The sequence below is a fragment of the Haliotis rufescens genome, unplaced genomic scaffold, assembly GCF_023055435.1.
Source record: "Haliotis rufescens isolate VD_foot unplaced genomic scaffold, xgHalRufe1.0.p SCAF_28, whole genome shotgun sequence".
Lineage (NCBI taxonomy): Eukaryota > Metazoa > Mollusca > Gastropoda > Lepetellida > Haliotidae > Haliotis > Haliotis rufescens.
In genome coordinates, this window is record NW_025963979.1 from 6,750,157 (window position 1) to 6,770,000 (window position 19,844).

At 38.6% G+C, this 19,844-nt stretch overlaps 1 protein-coding gene across 4 annotated transcripts in view; it reads right to left on the reverse strand.

Annotated features, from left to right (window-relative positions):
• LOC124139094 overlaps window positions 1-19,844 on the reverse strand; it is a 142,811-nt gene that overhangs the window by 41,367 nt on the left and 81,600 nt on the right. For all 4 annotated transcript variants that reach the window (XM_046506121.2, XM_046506127.2, XM_046506142.2 and 1 more), the window contains exons 40-61: window positions 18,815-19,047; window positions 18,288-18,418; window positions 18,039-18,166; window positions 17,298-17,489; window positions 16,873-17,066; window positions 14,399-14,532; window positions 13,316-13,437; window positions 12,878-13,072; window positions 11,726-12,012; window positions 10,773-10,900; window positions 9,975-10,102; window positions 8,734-8,931; window positions 8,167-8,366; window positions 7,112-7,242; window positions 6,757-6,854; window positions 5,860-6,050; window positions 5,255-5,385; window positions 4,701-4,825; window positions 3,861-4,055; window positions 3,074-3,279; window positions 2,498-2,634; window positions 394-509 (exon numbers count right to left, since the gene is read on the reverse strand). In XM_046506121.2, coding sequence (XP_046362077.2) covers window positions 394-509; window positions 2,498-2,634; window positions 3,074-3,279; window positions 3,861-4,055; window positions 4,701-4,825; window positions 5,255-5,385; window positions 5,860-6,050; window positions 6,757-6,854; window positions 7,112-7,242; window positions 8,167-8,366; window positions 8,734-8,931; window positions 9,975-10,102; window positions 10,773-10,900; window positions 11,726-12,012; window positions 12,878-13,072; window positions 13,316-13,437; window positions 14,399-14,532; window positions 16,873-17,066; window positions 17,298-17,489; window positions 18,039-18,166; window positions 18,288-18,418; window positions 18,815-19,047 — 3,600 coding nt within the window. The remainder of the gene's footprint in view (window positions 1-393; window positions 510-2,497; window positions 2,635-3,073; window positions 3,280-3,860; window positions 4,056-4,700; window positions 4,826-5,254; window positions 5,386-5,859; window positions 6,051-6,756; window positions 6,855-7,111; window positions 7,243-8,166; window positions 8,367-8,733; window positions 8,932-9,974; window positions 10,103-10,772; window positions 10,901-11,725; window positions 12,013-12,877; window positions 13,073-13,315; window positions 13,438-14,398; window positions 14,533-16,872; window positions 17,067-17,297; window positions 17,490-18,038; window positions 18,167-18,287; window positions 18,419-18,814; window positions 19,048-19,844) is intronic.

A 19,844-nucleotide genomic window follows, 5' to 3' on the forward strand; every position in this document is an offset into this window, starting at 1 on the left:
GTTGCTTCAAGTGTTTCAGGGTTTTCACAGCATGTGAGTTTAATGTGGTTGTTGCTTCAAGTGTTTCAGGACTTTTACAACGTAATGCAAGAAAAAAAACCTACAAAGACATTTGTCACTTTGTTGAAACCCAGCAGTATTGTAATGATGCTGTCAAACCATTAAACATAAAATTGGAGATGTGAACTTACAATAAGTGGATCAAAAATGGCTAAGGGGTGCAAGTTTGCCTCAAAGAAAACATAAAATTTTACCTCACTGATTTATTTCTTACAGAACTTGCATTGAGTAAACACCTGATTACCCCACAAGACTGTAGCCCATTAAATAAGTGTATTTGCTTCTTGTTATTCAAGACACTGTTTGACAAAAAAAAGTGATTTTTATACTGACCACATTGATAGAAAATGTTCCCTCCAGAACAGTCCTGGCACTGCTGGGGGACATGCCAATCTGTATCAGGTAGTTGTACACAGCAGTAGGGCTCTTCACAAAGTCAGAAACAGTCACTGAAATTTAAAGGAGGTCCTACTACAGCATCTCATAGAAATTGTCATGTGGCATTACATTAAACAAAAACCAAAACATTTCCATGGTTTCAGCAAAATTCAATTTTATCACAAAATTCTTTTTTTTCTTCTATCTGGGTATAATGTTAAAACATGCCAATTGTACCGTATATCGCTGTGTATAAGGCGAGTTTTTCGTACCTAAAATGGGGGGGCTAAGAAGGGGGGTCGTCTTATACACGGAGTCAAAGATCTCACATTTTTTTCCAATGGCGATGTCAACCGGCGTCCGATAGCCAGCCCAGCATTTGACAAAAAAACTTCGCATTTCGTCCTAAATAACTGTTCCAATAACTATTTCCATACATAAACATGATTTGTATCTCTTTTCCTTGAATAAAGTTTAATAATTTCTGCAAATAAAGTTGAAATGACCCTCGCCTCGATGCAGATTGTCAAACCACCTGACACGGTAAAACAATCAACATCCGTGAGCAGAGAGCCGGAAGTACCGGTAAGCATTTGCATATTGCACATGTGACCTAACATGTGATAACCGGTGAAGCTGAAATCAATTCCCGCTGTTTTTACAGTTGTATTAACAAGTGTTGGAGACGGTGTGTACAAGTGATTGTGGAATATACACGCTGAATGTGAAGCAAACATAAGCCTAGTTAGTTACAACATAGTTAATTGGCGATTAAATTACTCACCATTGTCTCTTATATGTTATTACTTCATAAATGAATTTTATTTTACGGGCACCAATTTGGTGTCGTACCGTGTCAACACGAAATGGCGACGTGTGCTGGAGTTACACACGCGACCTATCATTGTAGAAAAAAAACAACGCAAGATAAACAATTGCATATATAAGGTTTGTGTGCGCACTTGTGATGTGTGCGAAATACGCATCAGTCGGAAAGCGCATGTTAAATCTCCAAAGTAACTAACTAACTAACTAACTAACTTGTGATGTCCGTGTGCGAAATACGCTACAGTTGGAAAGCGCACGTTAAATCTTCTATATCAGTCAGACTTGTGATGTGTTTCATTCCCGGTCGCCTTATACACGGAGTATAGGATTTTGGGTTGATTTTTAAGGCGTGTACAGGGGGGTCGTCTTATACGTGGGGTCGCCTTATACACAGCGATATACGGTACTTTGAAGGGATTATACTGTTGTCATTCACTAAGTTAGGAAAAGGAGATGAGCCCAGAAGAAGCCACTGGCACTTTTTGAACTATTAATTTAAGGAATATGAGAGTTCTTTTACGTGAAGACATTGACAAACTTGTCAGCAATACCTGTGGAGAGAGTGGAAAGTGTTCTCAACAGGTCATGCCACAAGCAGGGAGAGCTGGGACACATAAACTAACTTACACTATAACTAACTCATTTTGTGTTATATAAAAATACTACTTGTATGTTAAACTCGTCACAAACTGCAACCCTCCACTGCTAATATACTAGTATTCTAGCCATGCTAAAATATCCTTAGGTGTGTGCATAGCTTGCAGTCCCCAACTATGTGGGTAACAACGCATTTTATCAAACAGCAATTACCGTATTCAACGTAATAAGCGCCCTGCTCTAATAAGCACCCACGGCGATATTTGCAAATAGATTGGCTCGTGAACAATACCAATTAGCACCTTTTCCGATTGATCAATGTACACAATACTTATTTATTCGCATATAATACGCACTCGTGTTTTAAATGCCACCTTAATTATGGGCAATTAAATTCTGGAAAAATATATCTCTCGTATATAAACATTTCAGGCTGTCAGCATAAACCATGGAATTTATCTTTCAACTCTGTTTTTTTCGACAAAATAATATTCTAATAAGAGCCCCCTATTTCTAATTTTGAGAGCCCCCAGGGCACTTATTACGTCAAATACAGTATTTAATCTAAACAGAGAAGTCCAGCTGAAGATGTACATCATCAAGATGTTTAAACCTTTGTAGGACTGTTACTCACAAGCCTCTAAGAAGTATGACTGCACAATGTCTAGCCCAGCTAATCCCCTGATGAAAATTCCAATTTCTTTCAGCACGGTGTCGGCTTCACTGTTGGCAGGGAGGACTTTCTGGATGTCCTCCAAGATGTTAGTCAGACTGGACAGATAGCAATAGCACATTATGACCACATGCAGAGATGTTTCATTACTCTACTTGACTGAAGACATGGAGTGAAATATGTATAAGAGACAAAATATATTTCCATAATCAAAAGAAATCATGCTAAAAGCAGCATCCATTATATCACTCACTCACTCACTCACTCACCAACCAATCCACCCACTCACCCACCCACCTACCCGGGCAAATCAAGGTTTTGACAGTGGATCCTGGCACCAAAGATGTCAGTACAATGAATTTGGGTGCCTCGGATCATTGGGCTCCCCTTGGGCTGACTGATTAGAAAACAACTTTCACTGCTAGACATATATTTCTTAAGATTGACTTAAATGTTAAAGGATCATGAAGATTGTTCCGTATCCATATTAGGTTCATGGAATGACTTTGTACACTGATGCTTTGGAACACAACATACCTCTGCACTATTCTCTCAGGGCCAGATGACATGAGAAATCTGTCGATCTTGGGAATATTGTCCCGAAGAGTATCAACATTGAAGCCACCGCTGAATATTCCAGCAATCTCTGTCACTAACTGAAGGTCTCCCACAAGGTTCAAGACATGGTTGCTGATGTTATTAAAGAATTGCTGATTCAGACCAGTTGATGTTGCTATGAGGGCCTACAAAAGAGAAGCAAAGGGTTATAGAGCCATAGAACACTGTTGTAGGAGCCTATTCGGCAACAGATGATGTCAGACATATGCTTGTGCTTATGTCTATATTGGTGTGATAGCCAAGCGGCCCATGTTGATCCGGGGTAGAATAGGTCTTCAACAACCCATGCTTTCCGTTAAAGGTGACTATGCTTGCCGTAAAATATGTACTTGACATGACAAACATGTGAGACACATATGTACTTGACATGACAAACATGTGAGAGATATATGTACCTGACATGACAAACATGTGAGACATATATGTAGTTGACGTGACAAACATGAGACTTATGTAGTCGATATGACAAACATGTGAGAGATATATGTAGTTGACATGACAAACATGAGACATATATGTACTTGACATGACACACATGTGAGATATATATGTAGTTGACATAATAAAAATGTGAGTCATATATGTAGTTGATATGATAAAAATGTGAGAGATATATGTACCTGACATGACAAACATGTGAGACACATATAAAGTTGACATGACAAACATGCGAGACAGATGCAAGATAGACATTGCCAGCTCCCACCTGCTGTATAATGGTAGCTGCTTCAGCTGCGCTCTTCAGGGCTGAGGCTGTGGTCAGGGAATCGTTTGTACAGATGAGTCGGCTGAGGGTGGGGATGTCAACGGTGAAGTCAGGGAGGGTGAGGACTTGCCCCAGACGTGTGGCGTTACACAGAATCTCCTGGATCTGCTCCACAGGCTGGTTCAGGAACATCGCCTACACAGAACAAAACCCTCCTCATTTACATCATATAGCATGATAGTGGCAAAGTGTATACATTAAATAGAACAGATTGAATTTGTTGCCATTTGAAGAGTAATACAATTAAAAGTCATTTCACAATATTCAACTTCTTGGAAAGGTGCCAATATGTAACGTCTCGTTATTGCAGTAACATTGTGACGTGCATGCACGTGTGTGTGTGTGTGGCTGCTGGTACTAGTCTGGACTGATGCCGATTTATAGTGCTAGCACAGAGACAACAAGCCGCAGTTTAACATGAATACCCCAATCAGACACAGTATACTGACACCGAACTGACCAGTCCATGTTTTAGCACCTTAATGCCAGGCACCAGACAGGGTGACAACAAGTACCATCTTTTATCCTCTTTTGGTATGATGCGGCCAGGTATCGAACCCCGGACCTTCTGCTCTCCGGGCAGACGTCTACCACTAGACCACGGAGGCGGTCCAATATGGAACAGATATTTAAGACACCATCTACATAATCATTAGCAATATCGAATCCTGATGGGTTTTTAGTATATATGTGTTCTACATATGCAAATACCCATACTACTGCTCCTTGAAATTGTTAAGTAACAGACAATGTGATATGAGATTGTTTTAGATTCTGTACCGAATCCAGGTTGATGGAGGACTTGAGGATGGAGGTCACTAGCTCTGGGGACAGCTTGAGAATCCCTGTGAGGTAGTCCTGTACTGTGGTGTCATTCTTCAACAGGTCAGAGAACTTCAACAGAACTGAAACGAAATCATATCAGTGATGAGACACCATTTTGTAACTTTATTAAGTGATGTGAATTGTAGCACTGACAAGAAGGTAAAGACAAGCCTATTCAGGGACCGACCAGTTTACACCGGGAGAAGCCTGGGTTGGTTTAGATGAAATAATTTTGCTTCAGATTTTATATAAAAATAACAGAACAAACGTCAACCTACAACAAATGTTTACATCTTTGAAAGTAACAACACATCATTATTTATTAGTTTTTATAACATGGAGGTTTGCTTCTTGAAAAATCAATTTGAGAGTATATGTTTTTTGTGCATCAGAAAAATTTAACATATTTTTCATATTAATATTACAATACCATTTTTTTACTGATTTAGAATTCTTTATTTAGTATCTTTTTAACAGTTATTACATACATCCAATACAACTACACATACCGGTTCTTTGTTCCGTGAAGACTCTTAGGACAAAATCCAAGACTGGTGTTAGACCTCCTTGTGCATTAAGCAACTGTTTGAGAGATGGATCTTGGATAAGGGACATAACATCAGTGGCGATACTGAAAGCACTGAAAATAGGAAGAGAAGAGTTAGTTCACTATTATGTTCATCAGCTTCTTGTTTGTTTTGCAGCATGTGTCTTATTCAAAGAATAATCTTGTGTACCATTTAACAAGAATGCTCTTATTCATGATCTAGCACAAATGTCCTCATTTACCATCTAACAAGAATGCTCTTATTCATGATCTAGCACAAATGTCCTCATGGACCATCTAACAAGAATGCTCTTATTTGTGATCTAGCATAAATATCCTCATGGACCATCTAACAAGAATGCTCTTATTCGTGATTTAGCACAAATGTCCTCATGGACCATCTAACAAGAATACTCTTATTCGTAATCTAGCACAAATGTCCTCAAGTTCCATCAACTAGAAATGGTATCATGTACTATCTACATATGCTAGTCTAAGTACCATCAACCAAGAATGCTACTATGAACCAGCCACCTCTCATGGATCAAGACTCTACAAGGCAATCACCTGTTAAGGCCAGCAGCAAAGGAACGGAAGTTCTTGGAACTGTCCACAAAACACTGTCCCATCTGGTCCCAATCTGGACCATTGCCCATGATGAAGGTACTGTTGATGACATTCCACAGGTTCATCCCTGTCTGAAGCACCACAGAGCACTGGAGGCCATCTGTGCCTCTGGGGTTCATTGTGGGATTTGTCTAGTGGTTAGAATAAGACAGTACTGCTTTAGCATCATACAATTATTTGCTCTTGAAACCAGAACAGCAGACTGGACATTAAAGCTTTGGTGAAAAATCATGGCATACAATGGCACAGGCATGGAACAAAATTATTTTAGTTCATTTAGTAAAGAAGCAGAAAATAATTGTATTATATCAACATCAATTGCCATTATTGCATGTGTTTTAGCATCATTTTAGAATTTGAAAGAATTCATGACTCATAATCAGATTCATTTTATGAACAGTTTGGGGTCTATATATGAAGACAGATCATATCAAGGTAAACAAAAGATTCATGAAAAAGGTTGCCTGCATGGTCTGGCCAAGGACAAAACTTCTTAAGAAACTTACAGGCATGAAAGCATATGAAATGTTTTTAAAAGAATATATGTACAGAAACTATATACATATTCCTATCATGTGAGATGGAGAACTATCTCACTATCCATCTGGGGAACTATCTCACTATCCATCTGGGGAACTATCTCACTGTCCACCTTGGGAACTATCTCACTATCCATCTGGGGAACTATATCACTATCCATCTGGGGAACTATCTCACTATCCATCTGGGGAACTATCTCACTGTCCACCTTGGGAACTATCTCACTATCCATCTGGGGAACTATCTCACTATCCATCTGGGGAATATGTCATTCTACAGCCAGTAGGTTGGTATTACCTGAGTCAGAGAATCAAAGATTCCGGTGGTTTTCAGTATATCAACAGCACCTTTGAGGTTCGCGTCTCGCACCAGAGTACACACAAAATCATCAGCCACTAAAAAAAAATAATTGCAGATAAAACTCCCCAAAATATGTTTGTCTTAAACATTTTGTTACATTTAAAATACATATAAAATGTCTTTCTATTTTGTCATTTATTTATGGAAATCTTAAGTTTAAGAATCATGCGCATAAGTTCAAAACTACTACAACATGAACAAAAGTCTCATAAAGTTGCATTTATGCGGTTAATTGATTCTCATTCTGAAGAATGTCCTTTGAAAAAATATAAGATTTTTAATCCATGCTAACCTTCAAGCAAAGGCATCTGATCTGCAATCAGCTTGATGTTGAAAACAGTCTGACTAATGATTGTCTGAACTTCACGGAACATGTCCGTTCCTCCCAGGTAGGTCACAAGGTCATTGCAGACTGCTAGGCCACTGAAAGTAGGGGGGACACACTGTGTAGACTGGTAACAAGCATCATTGCAGTTGGCATCATCACTGCCATAAACAATTGTTTTTCACTGCATTTCTTTGAATCAATCTGTATACTCCAATACTCTCCACGTTACCCATAGGAGTACAGGTATTAAGGAAATATATCTCTGCAATTCAGTCTCACTAAGAATTGTTATAATTGCTTCATGCTGACTGGATAGTTCATGTATTCTGTTTCAGTTTGAGATTGGCAAAAGCAATTATTTTCTATTTGTTTGGAAAAACAACATTTGTAAACATATAAAATAACCTACTCACAACTTGGCTTATCTGTCCCTCACTAGTAAATATCAAAAGTAATGAAAAGTATTACTTCACTAAAGATAAATCATCTGTAATGTTGTGGAGGTTATTCACTATAATACTCCTCAGTCTTTATGGCTTCCAACCACCCCCTCTAGTGGTAGAACATCCGTTGGGAGGGCGGAAGGCTCAGGGTTCGATCCCTGGCCATGTCATACCAAAAGATGTAAAAAAATGGAACTTGTTGTAACCCTGTCTGGAGCTCAGCATTTAGGTGCTAATACAAAGACTGGTCCGCTTGGAGTAGGTATACTGTGCCTGAATAGGGTATTCATGTTATTCACTTCACCATATGACATCCTAGCATTAGAAGCCTGATTTTTAAAAGCTTGAGAAACTGGGTTCCTAATGAGCCCATTTAGTGCATCCCTCAATCAGCCTCTCTGACAAGCCTCAGTGCCCTGTAAAACAAAACAATCATAGCACTACGACTGTAATGTTAAAGTATGTTGAAGAATTGTCTTAGTGCCATTATTCGCTTTGTGGAACGGCATCCAGGAGTGTAGGATGAAAGTGCTTAAAGACATGGGAAGATGAAGGAGGACCCCTGTGTTGGCCTACCTGCTCATGGTTGGGTTCTGGAGGGCCTGTAGTGTGGCCAGGATGGGACTGAACCATGACATGGTAGCAGTGCCATTCACCCTGACGTGCTGAAGTTTCTCCAGGTTGCTGATTAGTCGAGTTGTGGTATTGTAGACTCTGTCCCATAAAGACATGCCGTATGTGGTGTTGGATGGTTGAGATGCCATCACTGCTTGTAACTGTAATGCAGTATATGCTTATGAAATAACAGAAATAACATTTTATGCCTGGTCATTTCTCAAGAACTAGAGTAGGTTTTTGTTAAACATTGAGTCAGGAGGGAGGGCAGTCTCTAGTTCTTGTGATGGCTGCAAAGTTGTTACAATGTTCATTATCTAGGAACAGCAAGATACTATGAATGGGGGGTGGTGGGTGGGGGTGGGGGTGGGGGGACAATGTAGGGGGAAAGTACAAAGAACATTTATTATTATTTATTGTAATCAACTATTGAACTATTGAAATAGTAGCTAACAAACACTAGTAGATGTCAAAATGTTTATTTAAAAGTAATTTGTTTAGTATTGGTATACTGAAAAGAAAGCCTACCTCTTTCAGGACCTTTCCAGCATCAAAGAGATTAATAAGTTGTTCCATACTGGAAGATTGGTTGACAGCCATGGTGCACATTGCGGTCTGAATGGCACCAACGTGTGTGCCCGAAGGGAATGTAAATGTTGAATTAAACAAGACAGGGTCACAGAAAATGTTGACCCAAGTGGCAGGATTGGCCAGCTGGTCATAGATCTGTAAAGAAGGAAAACACTATGAGCACTACTTAGATATTGGTCTAGTATAGCCACACCTGTATAGCCATACTTGGACAAGCGTAAATCTTTGACTGATCCTTCTGATAGCTGCCTTTAATGACTTTCAACTTAATGATAGTTCTTTTAATGACATTCAATCCAATCATGGCACCTTTTAATGACATTCAATCCAGTAATAGCTCTTTTAATGACATTCAACCCATTCATAGAGGCCTTTAATGACACTCATAGTGGCTTTTAATGACATTCAATCCAATGATAGCACCCTTTAATGACATTCAATCCAATGATAGCACCTTTTAATGACATTCAATCCAATGATAGCACCCTTTAATGACATTCAATCCAATGATAGCACCCTTTAATGACATTCAATCCAATGATAGCACCCTTTAATGACATTCAATCCAATTAGATCTGCCTTTAATGACATTCAATTCAATGAGATCTGCCTTTAATGACATTCAATCCAATGAGGTCTGCCTTTAATTACTTTCATTCCAAACATTGTTGGCATTTAAGATAACAAATGCCCATGAGATATTCATTGCAGATCAAGAATGCATCGGTCAAAATGGGAACAACTTTTTTTTTCTTATTTTACCACGCATTCAGGAGATAAGCTTAAGAAAACTAATGTTTGTTTGTTGTTTAACACCACACTAAGCAATATTTCAGTCACATGATGGTGGTTTGTAAATAATTGAACCTGGACCTGACAATCCAATGATTGTGAATCAATCCATGCATGTAATAATATACAATCCACCATGTCATCAAGACTGACCACCCAATCCTCTTAGTCGCCTCTTACACAAGCATAAATACCTGGGCACCTATATTCTTACCTGGAATCAACACAGGACAAAACACTGATCCAAAGGATTCACTGGGTGAGTGAGTGAGTGAGTGAGTGATTGAGATAGTTTTAACACAGCTTTGAAAAGTTATATTTTCAAAAGATATTTTCAAAGCTGGGAGTTAAACACTACAGTCACTTGTCCCCTCTTTAGTACTTACTTTGAGAGGGTTAAAAAGAGCAGTAAGAAACTCAGCAGCAGTGTCTTGACCAACAGCTGCAGCAAGGAGTTTGGCAACTTGCTTTGAGTCTGGGAAGACATCTTGTAGGTATATTTCAGATGTGGAGTCTGAAATAAGGAGAAGACTGGCTCAGTGGATTTAACAATGATGCACATTGTATGATAAATAAAAGATTGCATGCTCATGTACTTCCAAGGACTATATTTCCAGGGGTTTCAAATTCAATGCTTTCAATGTTTCAATGTGTATTTTGATAAAGACAGCAACTTGTATGAGATGAGTGCACATTAGTGCATGTTGTTATATGATGATAAAGACAGCAACTTGTATGAGATGAGTGCACATTAGTGCATGTTGTTATATGATGATGAAGACAGCAACTTGTATGAGATGAGTGCACATTAGTGCATGTTGTTATATGATGATAAAGACAGCAACTTGTATGAGATGAGTGCACATTAGTGCATGTTGTTATATGGTGATAAAGACAGCAACTTGTATGAGATGAGTGCACATTAGTGCATGTTGTTATATGATGATAAAGACAGCAACTTGTATGAGATGAGTGCACATTAGTGCATGTTGTTATATGATGATGAAGACAGCAACTTGTATGAGATGAGTGCACATTAGTGCATGTTGTTATATGATGATAAAGACAGCAACTTGTATGAGATGAGTGCACATTAGTGCATGTTGTTATATGGTGATCAAGGAAGACAAAGCTGTCTGCTCTTGTAGTAGGCAATAAATCCACAGCCTTGTTGGAGCACTTACTGGTGAACTTCTCAAGCATGCCATTAAGGTAAGAATTCATTGTCCCCACAAAGTGAATTATCTGTTTAAATCTGGACCATGTTTGACCTGACGTTTGAATGTCCACTCCCTTCATCACACCAAATGACCTGTAACACAAACATTATCATTCCTTTACTAAACAAATCCTCATGACACAATTGACCTACATCAAAGAAGAATGTTTGTGATAAACAGTTAGTTTCTACCATTATATGAATCATCAAATTTGCCATCACATGACAACAAACTATGAGAGAACTCATGGAGATTAGTTATGGAAATAAAACATTACATATTCATTACCAATAACATTAACACCTGTCAAAAATGGTATTTTTAGTTTCATATTATAATCATCATAAAAATGAGCATAAAAAGCATCACAATGACATGGTTTTGAAACACATTATTACTGTTGGTGGGATCAGAGGAATATGTCATTAGCATTATTTCAGTTATGTCACTGCACGTTAGCTATGTGAAGAAGTCAGTGAGTATGGTTTTTACACCGCTTTTAGCAATATTCCAGCATAATTACAGCGCGGGACACGGGAAATGGGCTTTACACATTGTACTCATGTGGGAATCGAACCCAGGTCTCCGGCATGGTGAGTGAACACTATAACCACTAGGCCATCCCAACGCCCTGCTATGCAGAGGAAAGCCCACAGAGACACAAACCAATGTTTACCACATTGATAAACCCATGATCATGTTACAGTGCTGACTGACAAAAGATGATAATTAGGTAAAATCAGGGATTCAAAACCATAATCAGCAGATCCTGACACACTAGGTCACATAACTCTGCACAGATGGAGCTGTAGTGTCACACAGGCTCTGACTAACAAGACTAACAATGGTGAAGTTCGTAACAAGTGTTCAAGCAAAGAGCAAGATACATGTCTTTTTCATTCACAAAATTAACCCACGTTTTTAACAAGTTTCCAAGGACAGATTTTCCAATACTGTTCCAAATTGCTTCTAAGCTTTCTCCAGCCTTGATGGCTGTCATATTCATTGTCATCACTCCACCGCTCTCAGACAGGAACAGTTTGGTCATCTTCTCCATGTCAGACAGGAATTGTACCCATGTGATGTCGCTTGTCAGAGGATTCCAGACACTGATATTGCACTGAACCGGAGGACAAAGTCCATCTTGTGGGCAGTCCCATGAACACGTAGTGTCAAAATGATATTTTAATTGGAGGCTGGATAACTGAAACAATGACAAAATTTACATAGCAATTAATTACTGCATAAAGTGGATGTCTTATGACTTAATAAAACTCAAACAAGAGCACATCTGTACTTCATCTAAGATGAAGACAACCCATTTCTTTCAATGTTGACAGGGTGGACTAAAGATTCAACTTTTTTTATTTTGTCAGTGTAACATTTCAGTACAGATGAAAGTATCGTTATATGCACTGTGCCAGCACATGTACCAAAATCACATTGAAAGACCAGAAAAGTTGAAATCCACAAGTCAACCTATTTCAAAGATGGAGACAATTTAGGTCAGGTTAATTGTCATTATTGTGCTATGGATGACTCAGTCTAAGAATATGAATAATATAATCAACTATAAATTTTGAAAATATTCTCTTATGATTAGTCAAGTTTCAAATCACAATAACCACCTCTGACTTGTCACAGTGAAACAATGCATTCAATTAAAGTTTGTGTGGAAATACCTCTGTGACATGAATTGTCCACAACAAAAGATTTCACTGTTACGAAATTCTTTTCATGTGAGGCTTAGAACATATCAATCACCCCTTTCAAGTTTAGTGATAGGTCACAAAACGTACAGTTGCAATTACTGTACAGTATTTACAGTATGAATGGCAATACATTTAAGGCAGAGAACACAATAGATACTGAATAATAGACTATTCCAAAAGTTAGAGGACAACAGAGTTAGACATTTGGTGCTTTTCAATATGCAACTGTGACATCATATCTTTTGCATCAAAAGTTGATTCTTGGCTAGAATATTTCAATCTGTTAGTATTAATTAAAGTTTCAGTTCAAGAGAAATGAGCAATGCACAAGTAGAGTTGGAATATTCGCAGTCTCACCTTCCCAGCCAGCCCATATATCTCCACGTTCCCTAGACCCAGTTGTCGGAGTTTGGGAACCCACATGGTGGGATGGTCGTGACAGAGGATGTTGGCAATGCCAGGGGTGACAAGGGGGAGGATGTAAGACTCCACCAGGGTCGTGTTGCACAGAATGTTGGTAATGAAGTCAGTATTTTTAGCAATATGTTTGAACTGAAAAAGCAAACATAAATTTTATTTATGAACTCTTCTTAAAATTAAAGCTTACAAAGAATAACAATGATATTTTTCCAAACTTAAGAGAAAGAAAGGAAGGAAAATAGTGAAAAGAAAATGGATTGTTAAGTTCAATATTCAAATCATTACACATTATGACATAGGCTAAAAGATATGCAACTTCAAGGACACTGCCAAGGGCAGCGAGGGATAATAAATTAGTGAAATGTTTCCACTTACCATTGGTTTAGCAACAATTTCTACGGACAGACTTATCTGTGTGTCAAAGTCTGCCATGATACCCATTGCCTTGATCATCTTCATTGGATCAGTCAGTATGGATGAGAAAGACAGGCCATTATCTGAAGCCACAGATCATTACTATTCAAATACACACATTATATATATGCTCTGAGTGAGGAATGTATAAGTCATTGCTGTAATATTATTCTCATACTGATATGGAAATATTAGAATTGAATTTTAACATTCTAAAATTGACAAGACCGAGCAAATTCTTCACATACAAATGGCTGTTTGCTTAATACTGACATATAAGCTAATGGTAGAATTTGTTCAAGCATTCATAAACTGGATACAATAATCAGCCTTAAAGGTTTCGATTCTCAGAAATGGCATTCCCTAAGAATACCATAAGACATTACTCTGTCACCATGTGCTGAGTACATATATACACTGACATTACTCCATCACCATGTGCTGAGTTCATATATACATTGACATTACTCCATCACCATGTGCTGAGTACATATATACACTGACATTACTGTCACCAAGTGCTGAGTACATATATACATTGACATTACTCCATCACCATGTGCTGAGTTCATATATACATTGACATTACTCCATCACCATGTGCTGAGTACATATGTACACTGACATTACTCCATCACCATGTGCTGAGTTCATATATACATTGACATTACTCCATCACCATGTGCTGAGTACATATGTACACTGACATTACTCCATCACCATGTGCTGAGTTCATATATACATTGACATTACTCCATCACCATGTGCTGAGTTCATATATACATTGACATTACTCCATCACCATGTGCTGAGTACATATGTACATTGCATTACTCCATCACCATGTGCTGAGTTCATATGTACATTGACATTACTCCATCACCATGTGCTGAGTACATATATACATTGACATTACTCCATCACCATGTGCTGAGTTCATATGTACATTGACATTACTCCGTCACCATGTGCTGAGTACATATATACATTGACATTACTCCATCACCATGTGCTGGCTACATATCAATCTCCTCCTGTACTTACCACTGAGGATCTGCAAGTAGTGAGACACTGGGACAAGCATGAGGGAGTCGATGCCGCTGAAGATGCTCCTCGCTACATCGTTCTGTAGGGGCTTGTCCAACACCAGGCCAAAAGGTTTCAAGAGGGTGAAGATCCTGCATGGAAGAGGTGCACATTATTGTCAAAAGCAAATGTATTTACATAGACACCAGCATTGCTTGAATACATATATCAGTCACTCGAAGCAAGAGGCCAGATGTAGCATCAAACCATTGTGTATACATACGTTTATGTCCATGTATCTTGTATTTATACCAATTACCAAATTCTAAATCGGATTAAATAAAGTATTTTCACATTTACATTTCTCTCTGAGTGATTAAATGTTTATGTTCACCTCAGTCAGAAAATTACAAATGGCTGCCTGTGAATAATCAAGTTTGTTGTATGGAACCCCATCTTCCCAAGGCAAGGGAATTCACTGACCTTAAAAATCCAGTTTCCACCCTTGCTGAACTAGGCTGGAATTATGGAGTTATATTTTGGCGGTACAAATGAGTCTATGCATAGTCCAATCAAAATTGCCCAATGAACTAGTCATCCAGTTCATAAACAACATGGATGTCAACGTGCAGATTTTGATCGACTGCAGGATATGCAGAGCATGTGTACCGTCACTGGGCATCGGCAGATATTTTCCTAATCTATTCTTGTTTTTAATCAAGGTGCTCAAATGATTTGATGCACTTCACAAGATAGGACCCATTTTATTACACCATAGATGTGGATTGTCAATCAGATCGTCTTGACTAGGCACTGTCCTTTTTGTTTGAAGCAAATGCAAGTGATATGAGAGGTGGAATCTGTTTGGTCATAAGGGACATAGAAGGGACATAACTCGTAATAGCCTCTGGTGGCGCTACGATCGAGCATGAAATTCCAGTGTAGTTCAGCAAGGGTGGAAACTGGACTTTTGTAGTCAGTTAACACCCTTGCCTCAGAAAGATGATGGAAGCCAGTAGTTGGTAACAAGTATCAATGTTGTCAATGTACGATTACACACAATGGTTATAGATAGATAATCTTACTCGTGTATACTCTGAGATCAAATATATCAAGATGAGTTGATAAAAGTTACAAATATAAAAGGTTTGTTGAGGATATTTTTACTTCATCAACAAGTCTTGATATATTTGACCTTGGAAGACACAATGGCGAGATTCTATTTATCAACCAAAATCATTCTTCAATTTTTACTGTCAACTAATAAGCAGTGTTTGGAGTGTAAATAGAACAGGTACAGCTTGAGTGGCACAGATATAAGTAATATTATGGGATTGTGATGTCATGGGAATTCATGATGCCACAATGGTTTGCAAGGATTTAACTACAACATACTTGTGTAAGTTTCATGATTGAAATTTGAGTAAGTTATTTCATGACGTGTCTCCTTGACGTGGGCATCCTCTATATCTCCAGGTCTAGCATTTCGGTAAACCTACACAAAGCCCTTGATCAATTCCCGTGGTTCTTGCGATTGCAAATTACCCGCCCTTGATTTTCATAAATATTTTACTAACCAATCAAACGTCAACATAAGGGATACGTTAAGGGAGCAAACCCACTGCCAATGTTAATTGACATGAACACATCCTTTCCATCAAAAAGATTTTTGAGGGCTTTGTTTTGCATGTCATTCAGTTTTTCAATGTTGAATTTCACGATCATCATCAATGCGACTGGCTAACACAACATTGAGCTATCTTCCCGAGGCAAGAGGGTTAACTGACTATAAAAGTCCAGTTTCCAGCCTTGCCGAACTAGGCTGGTATTATGGTGTTACATTTTGGCTTGACTAACGAGTCTATGCATAGTCCAGTCAAAATCTCGCAACGAAATCGAAATCTGGTTCGTAAACTGTCGTGCAGATTTCGATCAATTGCAGGATTTGCAAAGCATGTGCAACGCCAACTCGTTGTCAGCAGATATTTTCCAAATCTTTTCATGTTTTTAATCAAGGTGCTCAAATGATTTGATGCATTTCGCAATGTAAGACCCGTTTTATCACAATATAGATCTTGATTATCGATCAGATTGTCCTGACTTGGCACCACCATTTTTCGTGAAGCAAATGCAAGTGATACAAGAGGTGGAATCTGATTGGTCCATAGGAGAGGCTTAGAAGGGACATAACCGGTAATAGCCACTGGTGGTGATCGAGCCCAGTAATTCCAGCCTAGTTCAGCAAGGGTGGAAACTGGACTTTTAAAGTCAGTAAACTCTCTTGCCTCGGAAAGCTGGTTTGTAACTCACATTCTGATTGGTACGTTAGGCCAAGTACTGTAGCCAATCAAACTGGCTAAAGGAAATCAAGGGAGGTTAATTTGAGATAGCAAGAACTACAGGACTGTGTCCAGGGGTTAGTGTAGGTTTACAGAAATGCTGGCCCTGGAGTATCGAGGATGTGATGTGGGTATTGTTAGACATTAACTTACAAAGAAGGATCTTTCACCAAATTATTGAGAGAGTTGAGTAGGCTGGAGAAGTCAAATGTATTCTTGAGTCCCTGTGACAGCTGGATGTTGCTCTGGGCTATCTGAGTCACCAGCTGGCTGAACCTCTCCACACTGGCCGAGTACCCTGCGAAGTCAGGACGTACCACAACTGTGGAGTTCCAGATGTCAGATATCTATGGACGGATGAAAAATAACAAGCACAGGTTACACTGGGGTCTTTACAGATACTCATTTTCCAGTCTTGGTACCGTATACAGTCAAAACATATTTACTGAGGCCAATAAAGATTAATAATTTATTTCAAATTCACTGAATCCAACACAACCCCCAAAAATAATTGAGGAGAGGTGGGAGATTTTTGAGAAAATGGAGGGCACTAATGTGAAAGAACTCTGAAGGATGACCTGTTGTTGTATCTGCTGATAATCCACGAGACTGCTGAATTCCCTGGGGAGATCCGTCATGTAGGTACAGAGGACTGTCTGCAGGTTCCTCACCACGGTGTTGGGGGTGGTGCTGTTAGAGATGAATGCTGCCACTGTTCCAGCCTGACACCGTGAGGTCACCATAGACTGGTCACTCATCAGTTCAATGATCTGGTAAGGAACAAGGAACATTGCATTGGAAGACAAAAAATTTTATACTTTGCTCTTAATTATATTTCATTTTAACAGGGAACAAATACCATATCAACATACTGAGCACCCAGGACACATAAAACATTCAGCACTTATTCACTAGTTGAACCAGGATAAACTTCAAAAAGGGGGTTTGGGGAATAATAAGGGTACAAATATCATTAATACCAAAACGTTCCATTGTTTTAAGTTTGTGGATCCAAGATCGTTCAATTTGACATGTGCTATGCTAGATAGGTTTGGATCCTGATTAAGGATCTACAGAAGTGTTTTAAAGATATCAAAATGATAAAAACAGAAAGGAAATATCTATGTGCTTCTCCAGATAAAAGACACTTGACATGTTGCTTTCAAAACATATGGAGGTGCCTAATACCAGGAAATGATCACAGAACTTGATATGTTAAGTATGGTATATAGTCTCATATATAGTCATCTGATCAAGCTTTACAGAAATGTAGCTTCTTAACAGATACAGCACTGACTTATACAACATATTGATCATACCCTCTGCATGTCTATCTGCCCATCCATCCAGGCCTGTAGTCCAAATTTTGTGACATTTATGTAGGCTTCCATCAGTGCCAACAGAGCAGGGGATTTGCCAGCCAGTGTATTAAGGGAGATGTTGCCACCTGGAGGGAAACAAACTTACAATCAATCAATCAAAGCTCTTTTTTCCCCGTCAACTGCCAGACACCTTATGAAAAGCCTTTCATACTTAACTTGATCATGAACAAAGGAAACATAAAGTACCTTTAATGTCCTCTAGTCTGTTGTTGATGACATCCATGATCACCTTCATGGTGTTGATGGAGCGGGCCATGGAGCTGGCAGCATCAGGGTCGGGGATGGATGGCCAGAGGAGTGTGCTGATGCCTGTAGACCTGTGTGGAACATGGTACAAATTAGACATACTTTTGCAATGGTCTCTGGAGAAAATTGGACATCATTTTTTTATTGTTTCTAGAGGATATTGGACATAATTTTGCTCTGGTCTCTAGAGAATATTGGACATCGCTATGGTATAAAAGGTTTCCAGAGGATATTAGACATCACTTAGCCATGGTTTCCAGAGGATATCAGACATCATTTTGCTATGGTTTCCAGAGGATATCAGACATCATTTTGCTATGGTTTCCAGAGGATATCAGACATCATTTTGCCATGGTTTCCAGAGGATATCATACATCATTTTGCCATGGTTTCTAGAGGATATTGGACCATATTTTGCTATGGTTTCTAGAAAACATTATTTTGCAATTGTTCCAAATGGAACTCACAGTTGAGATGACAGTTGGATGAGTTTCTGCATGATAGTGCTCTGGAACTTGTTCAGAACATTCTGGAATCCAGCGACATTGACAAAGTTGTCTGCAGACAGGGAGCTGTTGGTGAGGCTGTTGGCAAATGCACTTATGAGGTTGATTGTCTTTGTGAGATCTGAGGTCAGCTCTGTGGTGTTGACGTTCACAGTGGAGGTGCCTCTTTCAAGTTCACTCATCAGAAGCATCATCTGTATTTGTATCAATCATGTTATGTTATATATATATATAATATCAGTGAATATCCCACAATATATATATATATATATATATATATATATATATATATATATATGACATCCATATATATATATTGTGGGATATTAACTGATATTATTTCTGAAGTCACTGAATTAACTTTAGTGTTAAATACAATCTGCTAACATAAAACACACTCAAAATGAATATCACAGAGTTCCAATAAAGTCCAATATATATTCAATACTTACTTTCGGACATGTAATGTATTTTATATCATCATAATCATAACTTTATTAGGCAGTTAAAACTACAGATACTGATGGATAACCTACTTGTGTGTGAAATATACTGCAGGGTCAACCAAATAACTTGGGGGATCAGAGTAATATAAAGAGTATCCACCTGATATAACCACAAGAATCTCAATGTTCGAAAATCTCATAATGGATCAAGAAATAGGAAGTGGAGATTTTTTCCTGCTGGGCTAACAGAAACAGACTTCATAAAGTATGAATTAAGAAATATCAAGCAATATCCAGTAATAATTCCACATGTAATAGTGGCCTCCAAATGAATCAAATCTGGGGCAGATAAGTTGTTGTCGATCACACCAACAATTTTGTTTGCTTGTTGCTTAACGCTGCACTCAGCAATATTCCAGCTATATGACGGCGGTCTGTAAATAATTGAGTCTTGACCAGACAATTCGGTGATTGATATCATGAGCATCGATCCACACAATTGGGATACGATGACATGCATCAACCAGGTCAGCAAGCCTGACCAC